The 26,293-nt window shown below is 40.1% G+C and overlaps 2 protein-coding genes across 2 annotated transcripts in view; one reads left to right on the top strand and one right to left on the bottom strand.

Moving 5' to 3' along the window:
• dnah5 (dynein, axonemal, heavy chain 5) overlaps positions 1–15,451 on the top strand; it is a 231,485-nt gene extending 216,034 nt beyond the window's left edge. Inside the window, exons 84-88 of the mRNA XM_061951064.1 lie at positions 18–233; positions 1,031–1,243; positions 4,834–4,986; positions 7,671–7,902; positions 13,860–15,451. Of these exons, the coding sequence (XP_061807048.1) occupies positions 18–233; positions 1,031–1,243; positions 4,834–4,986; positions 7,671–7,902; positions 13,860–14,011 (966 nt within the window). The 3' untranslated portion in view covers positions 14,012–15,451. The remainder of the gene's footprint in view (positions 1–17; positions 234–1,030; positions 1,244–4,833; positions 4,987–7,670; positions 7,903–13,859) is intronic.
• Positions 15,452–15,734: 283 nt separating this feature from the next.
• The window catches only part of adcy2a (adenylate cyclase 2a), a 106,125-nt gene continuing 95,566 nt past the window's right edge, over positions 15,735–26,293 (bottom strand). The window contains exon 25 of the mRNA XM_061951065.2: positions 15,735–17,799. Coding sequence (XP_061807049.1) covers positions 17,647–17,799 — 153 coding nt within the window. The 3' untranslated portion in view covers positions 15,735–17,646. The remainder of the gene's footprint in view (positions 17,800–26,293) is intronic.

The raw sequence follows: 26,293 nt of genomic DNA on the forward strand, positions 1-26,293 counted from the left end.
CTTGTTTGTTTTCACAGAGTCTCCCAGCCTATGACACCCCAGAGGTGTTTGGTTTGCACCCGAATGCAGACATCAGCCACCAAAGTAAATTGTCAAAGGACGTATTGGACACAATTCTCAGTATTCAGCCTAAAGATAGCTCATCAGGGGGAGGGGAGACCAGAGAGGCGGTGGTGTCCAGTCTGGCTGATGACATGCTGGAGAAACTGCCTGCAGATTATGTACCTTTTGAAGTAAGCCTGTGTGAGTTTGTGTGTGCGTGCGTGCGTGTGTGTGTTGATACCCGTGTGACGCCTGGGGGGAGTGTTTCAGTAGAGAAAAGCATCAAGAGTAATGTTCTTCACCTTCCACTGGTGGTGTGCTAAGTGGAGAGGTGGGTAAATGGAGACACACGGGTGGGGTGTTGTTTGGATGCTGTGTGTGTTAGGAACGCAACAATGCTCTAAATAGAATAGTGGAATTGTACGGCTAAAATCTGAATTTGCCACCGTAACAGGATAACTAATAGAAGAGAAAAAATGCATATACTGGTATGCATGATAAAAACATGACAAATATGCTAAGCAATAACCTTGGATACAAAGCATAAAACCTTATTGCTTTCAAACCGTAGTAACTATAGAAACCTCATGTCCTCTGCATGACCACGTTATCTGCATTTTTCTCCCAGGTTAGTATATCAGAAGGTTATAAATACAGAAAAGATAGGGAAGAAAAGTGAGCTACGGAATCAAATGTCTGTGCAGAACAGAATGAGAGCATCATTTTCAGTGATCAAGGTGTTCCATAAATAACTTTATAAGGCTCCTTGCTGCTGACTATGCCTACTTACATAAGATTTAAAGAGTTTAAGTAGAGTGCGAGGTTATTTATTGCACATTTAAATTATTGTTAACAAGTTGGAATGAATCTAGGAAAGCGATTGTGTTTTAAATTAGATGAGGTGTGTCACATTCCATCTGCAACCACATGATAATCAACCAATCTCTTTCAACATGCTTAGCATTTTGTCTTCATATAAACTCACCAGGTGAGAGAACGTCTCCAGAAGATGGGACCTTTCCAGCCAATGAACATCTTCCTGCGTCAGGAAATAGACCGAATGCGGAGGGTTTTAGTTTTGGTCCGAAGCACCCTGACTGATCTCAAGTTGGCGATCGATGGTACCATCATCATGAGTGAGAACCTACGAGATGCCCTGGACTGCATGTACGACGCACGCATTCCTCAACGCTGGAAGAAGGTCTGTTGAAATCAGGTTACACTATAAAAAATGTTTGTTGTCATTACATAATTGATAAAAACAAAAACAAAGTTATGCAGCTATTGTTAGCCTATTCTTTTTAAATTGTTTTGCTTTTGTCTGTTTGCAAACAATGCAGTAATGCTGCTAGATTAGATATTTGCTGAATGCTACTGAGACTAAAAACACAAATTTGATTGGACATCCCTTAAAAGGCCTTTTCAGTGCTGCATTGTGGGGACTATGTTTGGTTCAATGTTGTCCATGTCAGGTCACAGTTTTAATGTTGTGTCTATGTGTAAATATTAGGGCTGTCAAACGTAGGGTATCAGTGTTTTTTAACCAAAATGCTGCAAGCACCCCATAGAGGGCTGCCAAAAAATATCTGTTTCTCAGCTGTGGTCTGTCTGTATTGGTCGCAGCGTTACTCAGTTGTAATACACTTTTCCACCACTTGTGGTCGTAATGGCAATCGCAAACAAACAGAAGAAGTCTGGAGCTAAAGTCGTAAATAAGTTTTTTAAGCGCAGAAATTATGACAAAAGTGGTGAAGCTGTATTTTAATTTGCACCTAAATTTTATTGAGAGTTTATTCAAGAATTACTTGTTATTTATCATTAATTCAGTTAATTTATTTATTGTAATTTTATGTACATTTAGTTTTCATCACTTGTTGAGTCTCTTCTTTTGCAATATATTTTTATTAATTTTTATTTTTGTAATCAGCCTGACCTAAGCCTTGATAATAATCTTTGTGATTAACACGTGGTTACATATCATTTGACAAGGCTTATCCTGTTAAACTGTAAGTAGGTTAGATATAATTAATGAACATGATTAAACATCTAGAGTAAGATTACTAATTCAGTGTTTTTTCCAACTGTAGTGGAACATTTGGGCCCCGAGGTCAAAAAGGTTAAGAACACCTGCAATAACTCATGCGATTAATCACAAAAATGATCATATTCATCATGTGCAAACAGATATTAAACGCACAATTTTTTGATGGTTACCTGAAAAACGTGGATTGCTTTAGACTTAGACTTCCTTTATTGTCATTCAAATTTGAACTTTACAGTACACATAAGAACACAATTGTGCTGCATTAGCTCGTTGTCGTGCAGGATAAAAGAGCAATAAGGTGCAGATATAAATAGATTTACTGTACAGATAAATATATTGCACTTTTGCATAAGCATCCACGTTTACAGATGTATGTTATATTGTCTTGTATATTGTCTACAGTCAGTGGTCAGGTAAGTGCAAATCTAAGTGAGGAGACCACGTCTGGTGTGCTCACAGACAAATTCCACTTCAAAATAAAACCTGACTGGACTTTTAGAAACAATTGTTTTCAAGTTTTAACAAAAAAATTGCATGCATTAAACTAAGACATTAAACAAAATGTTCTTTTATGACATTCTGACAAAATATTGGAGGAATATTACACATGCAAATAATTTGCTGCACATATTAATGTGTAATCCAAATTCAAAAGTGCGATTCATCCAATTTTAAAAAATAATTATTTGACAGCACTAGTAAATGTATGAAACATCAACATTAACCACAAATTATATTGTTTTCTTCAATGTCAATTAGGTCTTGACATTTTTTTCTCCTTAATTAATTTGGTTTTAGCTGGTTGATTTTGAACAGCACGGCTGGTGATGTGATTACTGTAGGAAAGTGCATTCTTATTTGGATGAAATGATTAATAGTGATCTAAACAACAAATAAAAAAGCTTAACAAATGAAAACCGTTATCAGAAACCACAAATAATATTATATAAATTAGGCAAGCTATGAATTACGATCGTTAAAAATACATTGTAATAGTACACTATTTTTCTGTTTAATTTACACAAATGTCTAATATTAATGTGCATTGCCCACAGCGGTTGTCAAATATTGCAGTGATTACTGTGGCTGTAATCGTGGTGTTGGATACTCCATCAACACTGTAGTGTCTTTGAGCAGCAAAAGACTACACTTGTGTTTGGTGGTAATGAGAAAGGCTGATGGTGTGAAGTGAAAGCTACAGATCAGTCTGTCTGCTTCAAAGCAGCTGTATAGAGGGTCAAATCAGAGAGAATTTATTGAATGTATCTTCAAATAATTGCTGTAATGTGTCAATTAATTTCAATTTGAATTAAATACATAAATGTCTAATTAAAATGTGTCATTTGTTTACTTTATATAAAAGTAAATTTTTTAGTTATCTTTTTTTTTGTCCTGTTCAGCCACTCAGGCAAATCATATTGTTGATGTAGATGCCCCTATCTGCTGTACATATTTACTTTACTAAAGAGAAGTGTGGATACTTCTTTTGTTGCCTTATTTGTATTTGACCTTTTTTAAATGCATTTATTTAATGTTTGGCACAGCCGGACCACAGCAGGAGGGATAGAAAAAATAAAGAAAGAGGGAGAAATTGCAGGGACAAGAGGGGGATAAGACAGAGAGACAAAAACAACAGCAAATACGATATGTACAATATGATATGAAAAATAATAGCAAAGAGGCAGTTAGTGAACTAAATATTAATAACACAAATGACAATAAACATTGTTGCACTACAAACGGAGCACTAAAAATACCAATAGAAATATCACTAGTGATAATGAATAATAACAATAATTACCTCTATTATCAACAATACAATTGTTTCAAATGCAAAAATACATATATGTAACGATAACTTGAATTACAAAAGAAAACAGACAAATGGAGGGGAACAAAAAGGAGCGAACTATACTAACCTTGTAGATTGTTATAGTAAAAATAGGTTAAGCTTGATCAGTGTGCCGTGTTTTACCCAGTTTCCCCTGAGGACCACAACGTTAGTATGTTTGATGAAACCATACCCCACGCGGGGAGAAAGATGAGACCCAGAGACTCCCCGCAGTCGGACGGGAAGACTGCCCCGCTCCACAAGCAACCGGGCCCCCAAACCCCCCCATATCATTACAAATTAATGACACATTTATGTATTTGATTCCAATTATAAATAATTAATGACACATTTAAGTAGTCATTTAAAGATTTATCGATTTAATGTTGTCCCATTTGACCCACCATACAGCTGTGACTTTTATGTAGCTTACCACCATAAAGGTTGAGTGTCTCACTTCATCCATGCATGAGTCCACTTAAAGTCATCAGCATCCCACCCTTGAGCCAAGTGGACGACAGGGCTCTTCTTTTGCGTGTCCGAGTCATTTTCACAGAACGACAAGGCACAATCAACGACACACTGGACCAGCTTTGAACAGGCTATGCTAAAGAGCATCTCCATGAATTTTATCAACATCAAATTGAATCCAGTTTAGGGAGACTTTTTTGCAAAGGAATTTAGCAATCAATGTGTATAAAAAGTCCAGTTTTAAGTTGACTTGTAAGGTTTGTAAGATATATATATTTTTTCACAGCTCATGGTTAATTCAATTCCACAGTGCTAAATTCTTAACGTTTTGACTTTATTTTTCTCTTACTGCACAGTGATTCACACGTCATTGTTTTTCATGTCTCCCTTTTGTCAAGTGTGTAGCTGACAGTTTACATTGTTATAATGTTGTCATGTTGTCAAGGAATCATGGGCCTGCAGCACTCTGGGGTTCTGGTTCACAGAGTTGCTTGAGCGCAACCGGCAATTCCAGGCATGGATCTTTGAGGGGCGGCCCAACTGCTTCTGGATGACAGGCTTCTTCAACCCGCAGGGCTTCCTGACAGCCATGAGACAGGTACACACAGCATCAGGCTACCTGCCTAACACTACCAGATGGTTTTCAGAGTCAGAGGCAAGCATATGGCCACACACACACACACACACACACACACACACACACACACACACACACACACACACACACACAGACACTTGCGACAGGAAGGCTGAAGCAAATGACGCAGATGAAATGTGTAATTCTGCACAATTAAAAAACAGCATGTTGGTGCAAAGCATCAACCAATTAACAGTGCTTGTTTTTATGCTCATTTGCATACTGTACAGTTTTCTTGTTCGTTTTTTGCAATACTGTTTGAACTGGATTCCTCTTGTTTATTGTAAGCTAACATTTCCAATTCTATCAGCAGTTGTCATGTTCATAGAAACCTGAATTTATTGGTTCAGCCTCTCTGGCATGGTAACCAGTTTGCCTATAAAACCGTAGTTGTCACATTCTGTTCAGGTGTGTACTCCAGGACGCAGAGACAAAGGCAGCTTTTGCATGAATATAAATTATTTAAATGAAACTCACACAGAATGGATACAAAAAAAATGGTACCAAAAATCAGAATATGTTTGCTGTGGAATGCATAGAATTAATTAGAAGAATAAGTAGGACATTTTGAGCGTCTGCCAAAACAACAGAACAATTCGCAACAACTTACTCCCGCAGCTGTGCTAAAAAAAGAATCACTGATTGATGATCCTCAATAGGTGTGTCCGGCTGGTCTGCCTATCACCGGAAGTAGAGCAAAATATGAAAATAAAGACTGGTATTAATAACTGTATAAAAGCATGCCTGTCGTGCAGAGAATGACGATAGTGACACTTCTTTATATTAGGTAAATCAGGATTCAATCCGTGTGTTGGGGGCAGAAACCAGGTTTGAGCATGTATGAACAATGTTGTTGGCGTGAGCCCAGGATGCAGAGATGACATTCAGGTAAAATTGTGATTTGTCAAAAACAGTAGCAAAGCAGGCAGAAAGGGTGAAAGAAATGCAAACACTTTTGCACAACACCACACAATGCAAAACAATGTTAACATGCTACTGATAGCAATTAGCAAAAGAAGAAATACAAATTCAGGAAGTGCACACTAAGGCAGGGGTACTCAAACGTTTTGAGGACCGGTACAGCGGAGAAGGAGACGGCACGGAGGCAGGGACGTCGTTTAGCTTGCAGCGTGTTTATTAATATACAAAAATGATGTGTGTGATTAATCCAACTATATATAGTGTGACTATGTGAAGCGATTATATGTAGAGTGTTACTGGGTGGTGTTGAGCTTGATGCGGAAGTCCAGAAAGGGCAAGGCAGGATCAGAGGTCTGGGGACAGGCAGGTGGTCAGGGGCTGGAGCGAGGCGTCGTTGTCTGGGGGCAGGTGTGAGGTGAAGATCCGGGAAGGAAGCAGAAAGTCCAGAGGGGATCCGGAAAGACGAGACACACAGCTCGAAACCGACGCAGGACAAGACACGATGAGCACAATGGAGGGGAAAAACAAAGAGCGAAAAAGCACATAGGCAAGAAAGCTAGAGACGTGAAGGCTTATTCTACTGGTACGTTCTGGCACTGGAACACTGGACACGATGGCTTAAGAAGGCAGGGGAGCTCTCAGCAGCGTTAGGTGTGGTGGTTGTTGAGTGAGCGCAGCTGCGCGGAGGCGTGTCCCGAGGCGCGCTCTACGGAGTGCACAGCAGAGTGAGAGGCGGCAGGTGTTTGAACCGTAACACAGGGGCCACAATTTGGCCGGGTGATGGGCTTTCTATTTGTGTGTTTATTTATAGCTGTCTTGTCCCCACAATTTTCCCCTCTGTCTTCTTTTTTTCTTCTTCATCTTTCTATTCACTCATGCTGTGTCCGGCTCTGCTAAATACTATATATATATATATATCCAAACACACACACAGTAGGTGTGGCGAAATTATTCTCTGCATTTGACCTATCATCCTTGATCACCCCCTGGGAGGTGAGAGGAGCAGTGAGCAGCAGCAGTGGCCGCACCCGGGAATCATTTTTGGTGATTTAACCCCCGATTCCAACCCTGGATGCTGAGTGCCAAGCAGGGAGGTAATGGGTCCCATTTTTATAGTCTTTGGTCTGACTTGGCTGGGGTTTGAACTCACAACCTACCGATCTCAGGTTGGACACAATCATTGGTACTTTAACTTTAACTTAACATTTAATAAAGTCAAATACAAATAAGGCAGCAAGAGAAGATTCCCACACTTCTCTTTTGTAAAGTAAATCTGTAGGGCAGATATGGGGATCTGCATCAGCAATATGATTTGCCTGAGTGGTTGGACAGAACAGATTGTTTTAAACAAAACTAACAAAAAAAAAATGGCACAATAGTTTGGGACATAGTTTGGGGTCCCCTGCACTAAGGTGTGCAGTCAACAATGCACCAGCACCCGCTGAGACATGGCACTTGCATATAAAGCACTCAGGTGTGGATTGCCAACAGGTGTGTGTTCCTAATCACCAAACTGAGGCAGGTGTGTCAATCAGCGCTCCACACTGGCAGTGACGAGGCAGGGGAAGTGCACAGGAAGTAGAAAAAAAGCACGGAGGAAAAAGCGCTTGAACACAAAACACTGGGAAATATTACATAAAGCCAAACTTCTCATGCCAAAAAAAAAAAAAAACACTTCAACTTGTCGATTAATCTTATTGGCATTCCTCTTGGTACTCATACAGGAGATCACCCGGGCCAACAAAGGCTGGGCTCTGGACCGTATGGTACTTTGCAACGAGGTGACCAAGTGGATGAAGGATGACATCACGCAGCCCGCTGCTGAGGGAGTGTATGTCTACGGCCTCCACCTGGAGGGGGCCGGGTGGGATCGCCGTACTTGCAAACTCATCGACTCCAAACCTAAAGTCCTGTTTGAGACGATGCCTGTGATCCGGATGTACGCTGAGAATAACGGTGAGATTGCGTAACACAGAAAAGTCAGAGTTAACCTTTTACCTCCTATAGAGTCTTCATAGGGACACGTTCTCCCAGCTTGTCTCTCTTGCTTTAACATTTGCCTCCCACACAGTCCGTGTACCTAGAATAAATAGACAGTGCAATTTAGTCAGAGTATCGATTGATGGCACAGGGGTTTGTTCAGGACGCGAACAGGCTATTTTCAAGCAGGCGGTAAACACCATGACACCATACCCTCTTCCTCGATGTTCTGTTTCCGTGTGATAACCCCCTGCTGTGTTCGTAGATCGGTAAGAGGAGCTTGAAAATTGGACTGTTCCCTGCACATTATTTGTGACAACTGATACTAACATTTGACAGTTTGTGGTGTGAGTAAACTGTGAAGTCAAACAAAACATATTTTTTTACGCCTTGGTTTATAACTAGATCTTAGCTCTTGTAAACACACACATGTACATAATTATGGTGCAAAAGACTAATGTCTGTGACTAAAAAATGTCTTCAATTTTCCAGTGTAACACTAAAGCTGTTCACTACTACAATAGGATTGAATGGGTTAATCATCCAAAACCAACTTTTGTTACTTGTTGGTACCTGTTTTTTCTGAATATTGGATCCCCATTAGTCCTGGAAATGTGAAATCAAGCCATGGAAGCATGGTGGAGATATTTTAAAACAAACTTGCCTCCTTCCAAACTTGCTCCAAATGAGGCGTTTAGAATTGAAGACTTTAGTGAGATATTTTGCCTTAGTTACCTCAGCACATAGCTACAAAAATGTTAGAGGCTTACCCAAAGAGCTTTATGTGAGACAGCCATTTTAATCCATTGTAGTCCAAAGTTGTAGTCAATAAGTTCCTTATTTTCTCTATACTCTTGTTGTGGGGTAGATTGGTTCGTACATGCACATGCATGCTAAAATCCTCCACTGTTGGCATTTCGAATAAAAAGCAGCGTATATTTCTAATTTATATCGGTCAGTAGACTCGATATGGAAGCCCTAAAAACTACATCATGACTGACCGGGTGGACTTGAAGGGGGGGCTTGGCCTGGATGAGGACTACGGCAAGTAAATAAGATCGCCCACAAAACGGTGCATTATAAAGAGACGGTCATAAAGGGGCTTGAAGATGGTCTGTAAAACAATCTATGCAACATTTTGACCAAAGTACCACCATAACAGGTTATGTAGACCACAAGTAAGTGTTTGAAATGTAGAAAAAAAAAATCATACTGTATTATGACCCCTTTAAATGTTCGTATTGTCTTTCGGTGTTTCCCATCTGAGAAGAATACCTACTGTTTCATCATTAGAGACTTCATTAGGACAAATGAATTAATCAATCAATCAATCAAAGTTTATTTATATAGCCCTTAATCACAAGTGTCTCAAATGGCTGCACAAGCCACAACGACATCCTCGGCTCAGATCCCACATCAGGGCGAGCAAAAACTCAACCCAATGGGATACAATGAGAAACCTTGGAGGGGACTGCAGATGTGGGGACCCAACCCCCCACTCCATTAAAATATAATACATTTATGTGTGGCAGCATCGGATCAAGTTATGTTTACGTTTCGCTTTTGCATCTCGTACAGAGTTTTTTTCAGGTATCAGCAAATCTAATTTAATGCTTTTTAACGTCATTTTTATTGCCACTTAAAAAAAAATTGCCCATCTCCATATGGTTATTATAAATAATCAAAAGCTTACAATTAGGGATGTACCGATCAGGGTTTTATGTGGCCAATTCCGATACTGATTATCTATGGGTGAGATTGGCTGAAGGGCAGCACGGTGGAAGAAGGGTTAGTGCGTCTGCCTCACAATACAAAGGTCCTGAGTAGTCGTGAGTTCAATCCCGGCCTTGGGATCTTTCTGTGTGGAGTTTGCATGTTCTCCCCGTGACTGCGTGGGTTCCCTCCGGGTACTCCGGATTCCTCCCACCTCCAAAGACATGCACCTGGGGATAGGTTGATTGGCAACACTAAATTGGTCCTAGTGTGTGAATGTGAGTGTGAATGTTGTCTGTCTATCTGTGTTGGCCCTGTGATGAGGTGGCGACTTGTCCAGGGTGTACACCGCCTTCCGCCCGATTGTAGCTGAGATAGGCTACAGCGCCCCCCGCGACCCCAAAGGGAATAAGCGGTAGAAAATGGATGGAGATTGGCTGATACTGATACCTATCACATAAATTATCTGTAAAAATAGATTTTTTAATGGTGGGTGATATTGGCTGGCCACATTATATGAAACGATGAACCATATCATTCACCCTATTTTAGACAAAAAACATTTTACTCACTTTTTCATGAGACTCCATAAGAAACATTTGTTCAGTCAAAAGGACAACTGAAAACTCTTAACCAGCTTGCTAGTACCACAGTCTTTAGCAGATTGAAATAACCAGGACTCTAAACAAGCTGAATAGTGCAAAAAGTAAAATAAAGAAGTCACATCTCAAAACATTGCCTGGATCATATAGCTATGGTAAAGTAAAAAATTATACGTGACAAAGGCAAGCTTCATATAAATAAACTATTTGAATAAACTATAAAAGAAAATAGGTTCTTACATTGAAAAGACCTTGTGCAAACTCTCTTGTGAAATGTCAACAGAAAAACAACTTTGTGAAGTTAGACATTTGAATCAATCCAGCGAGCTGTACGACTCAACATTGACATAGAAACATCCAAGCTCCATATATCACTCTTGAAACTTGAAGAGGATGAGACGCCTTCTTTAACAAGACTTTCGATGTAAGAGCACACTGCCTGCATTGTGGAGCTCGGGTGGGGCTTTGTTGGTGAAATATTTCCATCCAGGTAACACTTAATGGGGCCTTAAGTGGGGAAAAAAAAAGAGCAGTCGGCACAGTTTGCCTTTCAAGAGTATTTGCACACACAAATAAATTACTTGGACTGTGGAGAACTAAAATCACGGTGGAATAACAAAAAAGTTGGGACTGAAACAACATTCAAAACTGAAGAATGCGCCTGTTCTCGTGTTGGCGTGATAACACTTTAAACGCGCTTGTGTAAAAAAACATTTTTTTTACTAAAATTATTTACGTTTAGTGAAGAACCACGTATATCTGGAACCTGGCTGTTCACAATCGGTCATTTTGAAACAAGTCCTGTTCAGACCCGATATAGCCATACATTTTGGTTTTAGGGTTAACTTCCTTATCTCATAAGTAAAAACATCTGATTGTCTCGCGTTCTTAACCAACCCCCACCATAGGCGCCGATCCCATGGGTGCTCCGGGGCCCGAGCACCCACGTGGGATTGATGGCAAATTCTTCCTCACCATCCACCCATCCATTTTCTACCGCTTGTCCCTTTTGGGGTAGCGGGGGGTGCTGGAGTCTATCTCAGCTGCATTCGGGCGGAAGGCGGGGTACACCCTGGACAAGTCGCCACCTCATCGCAGGGCCAACACAGATAGACAGACAACATTCACACTCACACTTTTTGCGATTCAAACAATAGCCCTAAACACTGCAAAAATTGGGTATTTTTCTCTGAGAAAGGCTAAATGCCGCCCAGAACACTATGATAACAGACGCACGCTCGCTGTCCCACCACTTCAAGCCTTGCCTAGTTAATGAGCCGTACGTGATGCCAGGTGAATACAACCTATTGCCTTGTTTGACCATCTTAGGTCACGTTAGGTGCCTGAATCATGAGATCTGCTAATGGTAATCAAGTTAGCTCATGTGTGTTGAAGTGGAGACGACTGAAATAAAGGAGTCGAGTATGAAACAAGCTTACCTTCCTCATGAACATGACATGATGTCAGAGTTAAGAACTGCATGTCTCCAGTCACCGAAGAATGGCAAAATTTGGGCCACCAGAGCCGTTTGATTTTACCATCCAGCGCAGTGTCCGCTATGGAGGCAACGCTTGTCTCGCATTCCGACCTTACAAGACCTCTTGTGTCCAGTTTGAAAGCCAGTGACGGAGAAATGCAACACAGACAGACGCAGCAATTTATCAATAACCGCAATGTTTTTAAGTTGATTTTTATTCATCGTTTGATGGACTGACGTATTTACTATTGGTCCAGTCCAGTCCTATAACATGTTTTAATGCCACTAGACATCACATTTATTGCTTTTTAATGCCATTTAAGGTCTTCATTTTCGCAAAATCTATTTAATGACTTAATGCCTTTTAATGCGCAAACCCTTTTGTAGCACATAACTGTAGTGCATTCAAGGTCCCTTGATTGAAACAAAGGCTTAACCCCCTGTAGATGCCCTTTTAGTAATATTAACTACAAACCCCGTTTCCATATGAGTTGGGAAATTGCGTTAGATGTAAATATAAACGGAATACAATGATTTGCAAATCCTTTTCAACCCATATTCAATTGAATGCACTACAAAGACAAGATATTTGATGTTCAAACTCATAAACTAAATTTTTTTTTGCAAATAATAATTAACTTAGAATTTCATGGCTGCAACACGTGCCAAAGTAGTTGGGAAAGGGCATGTTCACCACTGTGTTACATGGCCTTTCCTTTTAACAACACTCAGTAAACGTTTGGGAACTGAGGAGACACATTTTTTAAGCTTCTCAGGTGGAATTCTTTCCCATTCTTGCTTGATGTACAGCTTAAGTTGTTCAACAGTCTGTTGTGGTATTTTAGGCTTCATAATGCGCCACACATTTTCAATGGGAGACAGGTCTGGACTACAGGCAGGCCAGTCTAGTACCCGCACTCTTTTACTATGAAGCCACGTTGATGTAACACGTGGCTTGGCATTGTCTTGCTGAAATAAGCAGGGGTGTCCATGGTAACGTTGCTTGGATGGCAACATATGTTGCTCCAAAACCTGTATGTATCTTTCAGCATTAATGGTGCCTTCACAGATGTGTGAGTTACCCATGTCTTGGGCACTAATACACCCCCATACCATCATACATGCTGGCTTTTCAACTTTGCGCCTATAACAATCCGGATGGTTCTTTTCCTTTTTGGTCCGGAGGACACGACGTCCACAGTTTCCAAAAACAATTTGAAATGTGGACTCGTCAGACCACAGAACACTTTTCCTTTTTGTATCAGTCCATCTTAGATGAGCTCAAGCCCAGCGAAGCCGACGGCGTTTCTGGGTGTTGTTGATAAACGGTTTTCGCCTTGCATAGGAGAATTTTAACTTGCACTTATAGATGTAGCGACCAACTGTAGTTACTGACAGTGGGTTTCTGAAGTGTTCCTGAGCCCATATGGTGATATCCTTTACACACTGATGTCGCTTGTTGATGCAGTACAGCCTGAGGGATCGAAGGTCACGGGCTTAGCTGCTTACGTGCAGTGATTTCTCCAGATTCTCTGAACCCTTTGATGATATTGCGGACCGTAGATGGTGAAATCCCTAAATTCCTTGCAATAGCTGCTTGAGAAAGGTTTTTCTTAAATTGTTCAACAATTTGCTCACGCATTTGTTGACAAAGTGGTGACCCTCGTCCCATCCTTGTTTGTGAATGACTGAGCATTTCATGGAATCTACTTTTATACCCAATCATGGCACCCACCTGTTCCCAATTTGCCTGTTCACCTGTAAGATGTTCCAAATAAGTGTTTGATGAGCATTCCTCAACTTTATCAGTATTTATTGCCACCATTCCCAACTTCTTTGTCACGTGTTGCTGGCATCACATTCCAGAGTTAATGATTATTTGCAAAAAAAAAAAAAAAAGTTTATCAGTTTGAACATCAAATATGTTGTCTTTGTAGCATATTCAACTGAATATGGGTTGAAAATGATTTGCAAATCATTGTATTCCGTTTATATTTACATCTAACACAATTTCCCAACTCATATGGAAACGGGGTTTGTATAATAACAGTAATGATGGATTTTCATGATTATGTTGTTCCCTATTTTTGTATTTTCTACAGTTTACAAGTAATTACACCTTTTTCTTCCATGTGTTGCAGGAACCAAAGACAGTCGCCTTTACTCTTGTCCAATCTACAAAAAGCCTGTCAGAACAGACTTGAACTACATTGCAGCGGTGGACCTAAAGACCTCCCTTGCACCAGAGTTCTGGATCCTGCGTGGCGTTGCACTCCTCTGTGATGTCAAATAATCTCCTACTTTTGACAGAAAGTCAACATGCGTTAAATGAGTCTGTGGGAGGGAGAGGAAGTGAAGGACAAACAGTTGCTGTTTGGGTTTTAACAATAACACAGCTTTACCCTTTGAGGACCCGCAGAAGCCTCACAGGAAAATGGCTTAATTATAAACAGTTGAAGCTGAATGAAGAGCTTCATTAACCAAATTCACTGTCTTATTTGCACAACAAAACAGCAGAGAAGAACTGCTCCATTTTATTGGGTGTTGGTTTTCTTGAAAAACAAAGAAAGCTGTGTAAAGTTGCATACAAAGAATGTCAATGATTGTGGATTCTGGTGCAGTCGACCCTTGCTTATCGCGTCTGACCATTGTGAACAATTTTCCACGAAGCAGGATATTAAAAATGTTCATAATTGGAGAATGAAAAAAACAGTTCACAGCTTTTTAAAGAAGTTTTTTTTGACATAATTAGAGCCCTCTTAACATTCACCCAACATTCTACCCTTGAGTGGTTTTCTTTTGTAGAATGAAGTAGTCATCAGTAGGCCAGAAGATCCTTTAAGCGTCATTGCTATGGTTGTCACCCGGCCACTACAACGTAGAAATACTTTGTCACATCCCGGGTAATTCCCCTTAGGTTAAGACTGAGCTTCAATGTGCTGAAACCACAAGCCTACAGTAGGGAAGGGATTCGAATGGCCCTATTCCTTGGTGGATCTTGCATTAGAGGACGAGGGGGGTTAATCATTTTGCAAGTCGGTTGGCTGAAAATGATGGAAAGCGCCACTGTACATAGCAATTGACGCTGTGGTCAAAGTTGGAATTGCTACAAAACTCATTTTTAGATATTCAACACTCTTCTGCCATGTGGCAGCTAAAGTAGAGTGCACAAATTCGGGGTTACTGTAAGTTGTTCGGTCAATAGTTGATCAACTTGACCGTTGCAGCTATGATCATTAGTTGAGTTCATCTCCACTTAGCATTGCTGAAAGCAGTGCTGGTACGTCTCGCGACTTTATTTTTTTTTTTAATGCTAACTTGAAAAGTCTCACCGATGCAGAAATGTGTCATTAATGAGGTGTTGAAGGAGTTGAAGTTGAAGATGAAGTCATTCAAAAAGTTGTTCTGCAAAAAAGTAGGTCAACTTGATTGTCGCGGTGAAGACACAGTCGCGCCAAGATTAGCGGCCGTGTTGTTAGCATTGTCACCTTTAACCTAGAAACAGAAGTCTTGCTTGGTGAGTATCTTTATCATAACAGAAAGTAAGCCAACTACTGTGTTGTAATACTTAATTTAGGCCAAAAAAATGCGCAGAAAATGCTTTAAAAAAAATATGCGGTGCAGTAAAGCCGAATTATTTAAAGCACGATGTGGCAAGAGATGACTGTCTGTAAAAATCTGCACACTGTCCATCCATGATTGCCATGATAACAATAAAACACTGTGATCCATTTATGGGGTGTTTGATGTGAACCTTTAGTATTTAAGGCATTAAAGTGGCCCCACACATCAATTACTGTCTAATAGTATTGCCTACAGTGTACATTTTAAAAATCAACCATTTTTTTCATTTATTCCTTTTTTGACTATATTTTAAGAGATTATTATCATAGTATTTTTTTTTCTTTCAAACCATTGTTGGTCTTTAAAAATACTGCAGCTTGAATTTGATTTTGTTCTGTCAGTTTCTTTTTTCAACGGTACTTTGCTGCTCATTTTCAAGCATGTCACAAGACTGAAATACATAGAAATTTAATGGCATTTTTACAAAAAAAAACAAAGAAAAAAAATAGCATCATTAAAACATGAAAACACATTTTGTGTTTTGTCTTTTCGTACAAAAGCACTGTAACATGTCACTGTTCTCTAAAGCTACCCTGTACATACCAGCAGGCCCACTTATTGTCACACTTAAAGCATTTTGAAGAATTTCGCTATTGCAATGTTACATTTATCTGCTTTTTAACCTTGTTTTGTGCAAACAGCCAATAATGACAATCTGATTTAAGTGTGAAAAGAGCTTTGCGGAACACTTTTTACATTCAAGTCTCCGTGCTTCCAAGGTAGATGGAGTTCTATAAACATGTGTCTCTTAATTTTGAAACTGTAGTCATGCATTACTCCTTTTGTAGCCTTCATTTTAAGAACATGTCTTCCATGTTTCATTTAATTAAAACTAAAGTCAAACTGAAAATCTTTTCCGATGCCGAACAAAAGCATTTCTTCTTGTCCCCGTTCTTTGCGTCATACATCAGCTGTAATCCAACAGCTGTAAAGTGAATGGAACAGGGATTCATTTGTTGATTGACAGCTCTTTCCTCTTCAAAAGGCTGCCAGAATTGAGTCAGCCATACATTATGTATTCTTTTTGAAGAAAAAGTCGCTTGTTGGGACTGATCCATGCCACTTTGGCTTCACTCATTCCAAAAATCTAATACATTTAATGGTTTTATTGGTAACCTGGTACATGCTACATTTGATCTTCTTTATTTTATGCAACCAAACAAAAAATGATTTCCAACAAAAAAAAAAAGATTTTCGAACACAAATGAAATATTTGAAATTGAAAAAATATGTATTTTTAATCCAAAATATATGGTTCTAAATCCGTTTTTTGGTTACAAAAATTTTTTTTTTTAATCTTTTGTTTTTTTTCCAAATATTTTTTTGTTTGCAAATTTTAATTTTTTTATGTTTTCTGTTTGCAATTTTTTATATATTTTTTTGGTTTAACTCAACTTGAGCCTTTAGACGTGACCTCCTCTGAACAATATGTTAGAATCATTTTTATTGGTCAGTTTCGTCCACCCCTTGTCTTTGATCTTCCATCCATCCATCCATTTCCTACCGCTTTCTCTTTTTTGGGGTAGCGGGGGGTGCTGGAGCCTATCTCAGCTGCATTTGGGCGGAAGGCGGGGCACACCCTGGACAAGTCGCCACCTCATCGCAGGGCCGACACAGATAGACAGACAACATTCACAGGACAACATTCACACATCGTATTCCCTCTAAATGTGTTGAGCTGAAGTCATCAGCAGCCACGCCCATATGTCTTACCAATATCCGAGACTGCCTAATAAAATGGCTTATAACATATTGTTCAAAAGAGGCCCAGCCCACAAGATAGAAGTTGAGCCTACCCCCAGGAAAATATTGAAACCAAAGAAAAAAAAAAGTATCTAAATATATATATATATATATATATTAGGGCTGTGAATCTTTGGGTGTCCCACGATTCGATTCAATATCGATTCTAGGGGTCACGATTCGAATTTTTAAAAATGAGAATCGATTCTGAATCGATTTTTTCTCACACCCCTTATATATATATATATACATATATATATATATATATATATATATATATATATATATATAAAGTTTTTTTTTTTTAAATTAACTTTGCAAATCATTTCTTAGGTTGCAAGTCCATGTTTTGTTTGGTTGCATTAAGATACATGTTCTCCTCTTACACTTAGATAAGTGCAAAATATATACTACAGCTGCAACATGTTTTACTGGGAATGCAAAAGTTTTTTGTCTTCTCAGAGCAGATCTGTTATTTTCACTGTTTTGCTGCAAATGAGATGCTCAAAAGTCTCCAAATTGACATCAAAGTTGGCTGTGCAGCTCAAAAAATCTCATGTCTCATGGCATCATATTCCCTTGGGACAGTGACCGGGTCATTTCTGTGTGAACAAAGAAGGTCTTGAGCTCTCCTTTGCCCTTGACGTTAATGATGCCTCTACAAGAGCACACGTAGCCCAGCGTCAGGAGGATGCGACTCGTCTCCTCTGTCACCTGCAGATGAAAAAAAAAGTGGAGGGAAATAAGTATAGAATCAATGGACGATCACAATGTACTAGGGTTGCATAATATAGATCAGTTTTTCTTAACCATAGGCCGGGACCCATTGTTGGGCCGCAAGCCTCCCGTAGGGGGCCACCAAAAATATGTTTCTCAGCTTTGGTCAGTATGGGGTGCAGTGGTACTGTTAGGGGTGCGTTGTGTGAGACGACGGAGGTTGTAGGGATGTTAAATGCAGACAAACGAGGAGGCAGTGTGCAGTAAAAAAGGGTATTTAATGATTAAACAAACAAAAAGCGAGAGCAACAGGGAAGTGCTATGACTGGACAGACTATAAAGGAAACAAAACGAAATGCTGGAACACAGCAAAAACACTTATAAAAGAATGTGGAGCAGACGGCGTCCACAAAGTATGTGCGTACTTGATCTCAGCATGGAAAGAATCATCAACAGTGGCCAGTGAATAATGTCCCGACAACCAAATGGTGTCCCAAGCTCCACTTAAATAGTACTAATGACCAACAGAAAAGAGGTGAGGGGAAAAGTGCTCAAAGGCAGGTGTAAAGCTGCTACAGCAAAGGAGAAAACAGGAAGTGAAAAACCACAAAATAAGAGCGCAAGACGGGAACTAAAACATAGAAAAACATCAAGAAACTGAGGATAAGGCATGATCTGATACAACAGATCATGACAGGTACTCAGTTGCAATAAACTTTGACACCACTTGTGGCAATCATAAACAAACAGAAGTCTGAAACTAAAGTCATAGTGATGTTTCTCAAGCACAAAACATATGACTACAGTAGTGAAACTGTATTTTTATTTGCACTATAATTTTATTAAATAAACATATATTATTATTTATAATGAATGTATTTTATTTACTTATTTCAGCACTTCATAATTGCATGTATATGTATTTTTCATCAGTTATTTATGAGTCATTTCCTTAGCAATATATTTGGTTAGTACTGTACATATGTTTCTAATCAGCCTAAGGTTTATGTGTTAAATAAATCACATTTTTGATTAACGCATGGTTTCATATCACTTGACAAGGTTGTTAACCTGTTAAACTAAATATGTTAGATATAATAATATGTATTATTATTGTTAAAATCAAAAGTAAGATGTCTAATTTAGTGTTAATATTTGAGTAGGTCCCGGGGCCAATCTTTTCCACTACAGAGGAAAAAGGTCAAGAGCTGCTGATATAGACGATAAAGCTTTTAATATCATTGTTAAATCATGACAATGCATGTTGACGACACATTCTAGCTGTTTCCCGCAAATTTGACGGCAACAAGCGAACGAACGCCACCTCCTCAACACACTGAAGCATAGCAGTGTCCCTCGAGATTGCACCAAAGCCACTTCTAAATCAGCAACCCTCTCCTCCATTGCGGCAGATAAAGCACTTTTCTTACAAGTGTCTTTCCCAGAGGATAAGGAATAGCTAAACATGCTACACTACACACCGTAGGAGGATATGCTAACCGCTAAGCGCAAGCCAGAGCTCTTGAATGTAAACAAAGGTGGGCGGATCATTTCCTTTTTAGTGGTTATATTTCTATAACTGTTAAAGTCAGACATTATCCAACTGTTTCATAACAAATTTTGCACGACATTGAAAAAACATTGATGTCCTGTTCTTCCTCCAAAGGAGAGAGGCGAGTTGAGTACCTGAGACCCCCTTAGTCTAGCTGGTGTGTTGGGTGGATGTTTTGAGATGGTAGATGGGGGTCCGTCGGGAATGACTGCTGCCAGACCGGAAAATGGACCAAGCGTGCGTCTCCGGGGTTTAGCTAACACCAGTTTGTCCGGGCCCCACACTGCTTCCTACAGGCAACAGTATTGACCCTTCCCATTTTTTACAGACGGAAACCTAGATACAATATTTGACTGTACTTCTGCTAGATCAGGTGTCTCAAACCCACCGGGCGGGCTATCCTCTGGCATCTGTCTGTCTCGAGAGACAATAGAGTTTTGCGCACAAATGTCAATTCATGTCATGTGCAACGCCTGTTGTGACTATATAAGCCAATTCTTGACAGGCATGCTTTGTTGCAGTTCCTGCATACATATTGTATTGTTGGTTGATTCAGTAGGGGTGTGACTGTTCGCTTTCTACGTTCATGCTTCTCCTCCCACTGTCTTACTCTTCTTAAGTCACTCTGATGTACGCCGTCCTTCACTGACTTCCTCCATTTCCCACGTTCAGCTGAAGAAGCTTCCCAGTTTAATGGGTTGATGTCACTGGCCTTCATATCACGCTTACACACATCTTTAAAACGAAGGACAGGTCTTCCCACAGCCCTTGTTCCAGAGGCCAGTTCTCCGTACAGGATGTCTTTTGGAATGCGAGTGTCATCCATTCGACTTACATGGCCAAGCCATCTCAGACGTCGTTGTGTAAGGAGAGCGAAGATTGTCTTCATTCCTGTTTTCTCGAGGATATCCTTATTCGGGATGCGATCCTGCCATTTGATTCCCAGAATCCGCCTTAGGCACCGAAGATGGAAGGAGTTCAAACGGCGCTCTTGGCGTGCATACGAGGTCCATGACTCGCTGCCATCAAGTAGAGTGCTGAGAACACAGGCTTGATAGATCTTCATTTTCGTGTTGATGGTTAGCAGTGTGTTCTCCCAAGCACGCTTGGAGAGTCTAGCCATCGTTGTAGATGCTTTGCCGATGCAGATGTTGAGCTCGGCAACGAGAGAGAGAATGCTGGATATGGTTGAGCCAAGATAGGTGAAGTTCTCAACAACTTGCAGGGTGTGGTTTCCAATGGAGATCCTTGGAATGTTGCGCATATCTTGTCCCATAATGTTGGTCTTCTTGAGGCTTATAGTTAGGCCAAAGTCTTTGCATGCATCAGAAAAGCTGTTGATCAGCCTCTGTAGTGCTTCCTATGATGGTGCGGCCAGAGCTATACGGGCGTAATTTTTGGAGTACAAGTTGATGTCTTTTTCCAATGCTTTGAGCCCTGCGCTTCATACAATGCTTGGGCTAACGTGGATTTTTTTCCGGGTTGACGAGCTTCGCATGCTGCCAATAAATGTAGCCTCGACACATCAGACCACTGAAATTGTTCACATTAAATCAAATGCACTCACACAAGCTTTCAGTCAGGAGGAGAAGAAACAAGGAAATCCACAGGACGCAACCCCAATGTCAGGCTTGCTACTGACAGTTGGGTCATGTTTGTGTTTTCCGGTGTTTGGTGTTTTAGCTCCTATCCAGCGTTCTTATTTCTAGTTTCTACTTCCTGTTATTTGTGTTGTGTTCCTGCCTCTGAGCACTGTTTCCCCTCACCTGCTCTTGATTGGCATCAAGGCACTTGTCCCTGATTGCTAATCAAGAGGGTTTATAGCTCATACTTGCCAACCTTGAGACCTCCGATTTCGGGAGGTGGGGGGTGGGGTGTGGTCAGGGGTGGGGCAGGGCGTGGTTGGGGGCGTGGTTAAAAGGGGAGGAGTATATTGACAGCTAGAATTCACCAAGTCAAGTATTTCATACATATATATATATAAATATACATCCTGAAAATATGCAAAGAAAACTGTGTTTAGATAATTGATACTTCAAACTTGCATAAATAAATATTAAGGAATATAACATAACTTGGCTTCTGAGAGCTTCAAAATGTAATGAATAAAATGCTAAAGCTGTTGATAAACAAGCAATTATTTTAATAATTAAATATGGTCATTTTAAATGAATTATTATGATAATTTAAAATTAATTATTTCAAATATGTTTATTTGAATGTATAATTCTAATGCCTGGATGTAATAAGGAGTCAGAAAAAATACCAAAAAAAATACAATTAATTTTGATGTTTTTAGCAAAATATAGTAAAAATGTATTTAGTTTTTCTTTTTTTTAAATTAATAAATATATTTATTTTTAGGTAAGATAAACATAATAATACAATTTATCTCTAGTCTGGATGATTTAGTTCTTGTCACCCTGTTGTCCTCCCGTCGTGAAAAAAGGCTGTCCTCACTCAGGTCCGCATGCCGGAGCTGGAGGCCACGCCCCCTCCAGCTCCGGCTGAAAATCGGGAGATTTTCGGGAGAATATTTGTCCCGGGAGGTTTTCCGGAGAGGCGCTGAAATTCAGGAGTCTCCCGGAAAATTCGGGAGGGTTGGCAAGTATGTTATAGCTCGGTGTCCCCTGCCTCTTGATTCTGAATCATTGTGCTTATTATTCTGCTTTCTGAGCCCCTCCCTGTTGCCATTGAAATATACTTTTACCTGCATGTCTTCTGCTATCTCTGCATCCTTGGAGTCACGCTGCAAGCTACGCTCATCAAACCGTGACATCCAAAGCCGAAGAAGATCGAGCCGACCATTAAAAAAGGAAATGGGCGCTGCACGGGACGGAAATTCATCACCTGTAACGGGCTTCAAAAGCCAAACAGCTACGTGCCGAAGAAGAAGTTTAGCGAATTCAGTACGACGCAGATGCCAGGTTACAAGCACTGTCTTCTGTTACATTTGTTAAAGAACACAAGCAAGTGACCTGTCCGCCCAATGTATGTACAAAATAAAATTTTGGTTAGGTTTGCCTTATATTTAGATGCGGAAATTATGGTAGCTACAATAATGGTGCAGACACAAACAATTAAAGCCCAACAAACACACATTGGGCAACACAAAAAGCAACTTGATTTGAGCAAGCTGAAGTGTCTCCGGTTATTATTTGGACACGTGACACAATAATTAAACAGACCATGTGGGATACTTTACCAAACGATTTTGACCGAGCTCAGATAATACCGGCCAGCAGACAAAACATAATACATAACAAACACCTGGATGTTGGTTCCCAACACACTTATAAACTGTAGTCAGAGTGAGCAGAACTTCAGTTGAAGCAACACACAAATATGGGCTATGGGAATACAAGCCTTCTGAAAACTGTATTTTTGGATCATTTCAAGCCTTAAAATATCAACTGCTATTCTTGGAAGTGTGCAGCATCTCGTGCAGACAGTGAAGTAGGACTGAATGGATGCTTCAATAACGTCATTCAGGTAGAAAACGCATCACATTTTATCAGCGCTCAGCCAGGGAGCAGATGAAAGAGCTTTAGACGTCACATGTACCGGTAATGTAAAAGGTTTTATCTTTGATGCATCTGTTCTGTCATTTAAAATGTCAACAATGCTTCCTTGGATAATTTTTAATAACACATAGCTGAAGAGAAAACGCAATCTCATCGGACCTTGACAGTGGTAAATATACTGTAAGAATCAATAATGTTTTGCTTCCTACCAATACTACTTTTCCCAAGGTGGATCATTATTGCTGACCATGAACAGTCTGACGTTATTATGTTCATTAATGCAATAATTGCATCTTATACATATTCTATTAAACCTATATACAAAACCCAAAACCAGTGAAGTTGGCACGTTGTGTAAATGGTAAATAAAAACAGAATACAATGATTTGCAAATCATTTTCAACCTATATTCAATTGAATAGACTACAAAGACAAGATACTTAACATTCAAACTGGAAAACGTTATTTTTTGCAAACAGTAGCTCATTTGGAATTTGATGCCTGCAACATGTTTCAAAAAAGCTGGCACAAGTGGCAAAGAAGACTGAGGAAGTTAAGGAATGCTCATCAAACACTTATTTGTAACATCCCACAGGTGAACAGGCTAATTGGGAACAGGAGGTTTGTGAAATGCTCTGTCATTCACAAACAAGGATGGGGCGAGAGTCACCACTTTGTGAAAAAATAGGTGAGCAAATTGTCGAACAGTTTAAAAACAACATTTCTCAACGAGCTATTGCAAGGAATTTAGGGATTTCGCCATCTACGGTCTGTAATATCATCAAAAGGTTCAGAGAATCTGGAGAAATCACTGCCTGTAAGCGACAATATTACGGACCTTTGATCCCTCAGGCGGTACTGCATCAAAAAGCACATCACTGTGTAAAGAATATCACCACATTGGCTCAGGAACACTTCAGAAAACCACTGTCAGTAACTACAGTTTGTCGCTACATCTGTAAGGGCAAGTTAAAACTCTACTTTGCAAAGCGAAAGCCATTTATCAACAACACCCACAAACACCGCCGGCTTCGCTGGGCCCAAGCTCATCTAAGATGGACTGATGCAAAGTGGAAAAGTGTTCTGTGGTCTGACGAGTCCACATTTCAAATTGTTTTTGGAAACTGTGGACGTCGTGTCCTCCGGAACAAAGAAGAAAAGAACCATTCGGATTGTTAGAAGCGCAAAGTTCAAAAGCCAGCATCTGTGATGGTATGGGGGTGTATTAGTGCTCAACGCATGGGTAACTTACACATCTGTGAAGGCACCATTAATGCTGAAAGGTACATACAGGTTTTCGAGCAAAATATGTTGCCATCCAAGCAACATTATCATGGACGCCCCTGCTTATTTCAGCAAGACAATGCCAAGCCACGTGTTACAACAGCGTGGCTTCATAGTAAAAGAGTGTGGGTAGTAGAATGGCCTGTCTGTAGTCCAGACCTGTCTCCCATTGAAAATGTGTGGCGCAATATTAAACCTAAAATACCAGAAGAGAGAGCCCGGACTGTTGAACAACTTAAGCTGTACATCAAGCAAGAATGGGAAATAATTCCACGTGAAAAGCTTAAAAAATTGGTCTCCTCAGTTCCCAAACGTTTACTGAGTGTTGTTAAAAGGAAAGGCCATGTAACACAAAAGTAAAAATGCCCCTGTGCCAACTTTTTTGCAATGTGTTGCCGCCATTAAATTCTAAGTTAATGATTATTTGCAAAAAAAAATTAAGTTTCCCAGTTCGAACATTAAATATCTTGTCTTTTCAGTATATTCAATTGAATATTGAAAAGGATTTACAAATCATTGTATTCTGTTTATATTTATGAATTACACACTGCGCCAACTTCACTGGTTTTGGTTGTAAATTAACTAGTCTGCATATACAGGTAAAAGCCAGTAAATTAGAATATTTTGAAAAACTTGATTTATTTCAGTAATTGCATTCAAAAGGTGTAACTTGTACATTATATTTATTCATTGCACACAGACTGATGCATTCAAATGTTTATTTCATTTAATTTTGATGATTTGAAGTGGCAACAAATGAAAATCAAAAATTCCGTGTGTCACAAAATTAGAATATTACTTAAGGCTAATACAAAAAAGGGATTTTTAGAAATGTTGGCCAACTGAAAAGTATGAAAATGAAAAATATGAGCATGTACAATACTCAATACTTGGTTGGAGCTCCTTTTGCCTCAATTACTGCGTTAATGCGGCGTGGCATGGAGTCGATGAGTTTCTGGCACTGCTCAGGTGTTATGAGAGCCCAGGTTGCTCTGATAGTGGCCTTCAACTCTTCTGCGTTTTTGGGTCTGGCAATCTGCATCTTCCTTTTCACAATACCCCACAGATTTTCTATGGGGCTAAGGTCAGGGGAGTTGGCGGGCCAATTTAGAACAGAAATACCATGGTCCGTAAACCAGGCACGGGTAGATTTTGCGCTGTGTGCAGGCGCCAAGTCCTGTTGGAACTTGAAATCTCCATCTCCATAGAGCAGGTCAGCAGCAGGAAGCATGAAGTGCTCTAAAACTTGCTGGTAGACGGCTGCGTTGACCCTGGATCTCAGGAAACAGAGTGGACCGACACCAGCAGATGACATGGCACCCCAAACCATCACCCAACCATGCAAATTTTGCATTTCCTTTGGTAATCGAGGTCCCAGAGTCTGGAGGAAGACAGGAGAGGCACAGGATCCACGTTGCCTGAAGTCTAGTGTAAAGTTTCAACCATCAGTGATGGTTTGGGGTGCCATGTCATCTGCTGGTGTCGGTCCACTCTGTTTCCTGAGATCCAGGGTCAACGCAGCCGTCTACCAGCAAGTTTTAGAGCACTTCATGCTTCCTGCTGCTGACCTGCTCTATGGAGATGGACATTTCAAGTTCCAACAGGACTTGGCGCACACAGCGCAAAATCTACCCGTGCCTGGTTTACGGACCATGGTATTTCTGTTCTAAATTGGCCCGCCAACTCCCCTGACCTTAGCACCATAGAAAATCTGTGGGGTATTGTGAAAAGGAAGATGCAGAATGCCAGACCCAAAAACGCAGAAGAGTTGAAGGCCACTATCAGAGCAACCTGGGCTCTCATAACACCTGAGCAGTGCCAGAAACTCATCGACTCCATGCCACGCCGCATTAACGCAGTAATTGAGGCAAAAGGAACTCCAACCAAGTATTGAGTATTGTACATGCTCATATTTTTCATTTTCATACTTTTCAGTTGGCCAACATTTCTAAAAATCCCTTTTTTGTATCAGCCTTAAGTAATATTCTAATTTTGTGACACACGGAATTTTTGATTTTCATTTGTTGCCACTTCAAATCATCAAAATTAAATGAAATAAACATTTGAATGCATCAGTCTGTGTGCAATGAATAAATATAATGTACAAGTTACACCTTTTGAATGCAATTAC

The sequence above is a fragment of the Nerophis lumbriciformis genome, linkage group LG04 (assembly GCF_033978685.3).
Source record: "Nerophis lumbriciformis linkage group LG04, RoL_Nlum_v2.1, whole genome shotgun sequence".
Taxonomy (NCBI): domain Eukaryota; kingdom Metazoa; phylum Chordata; class Actinopteri; order Syngnathiformes; family Syngnathidae; genus Nerophis; species Nerophis lumbriciformis.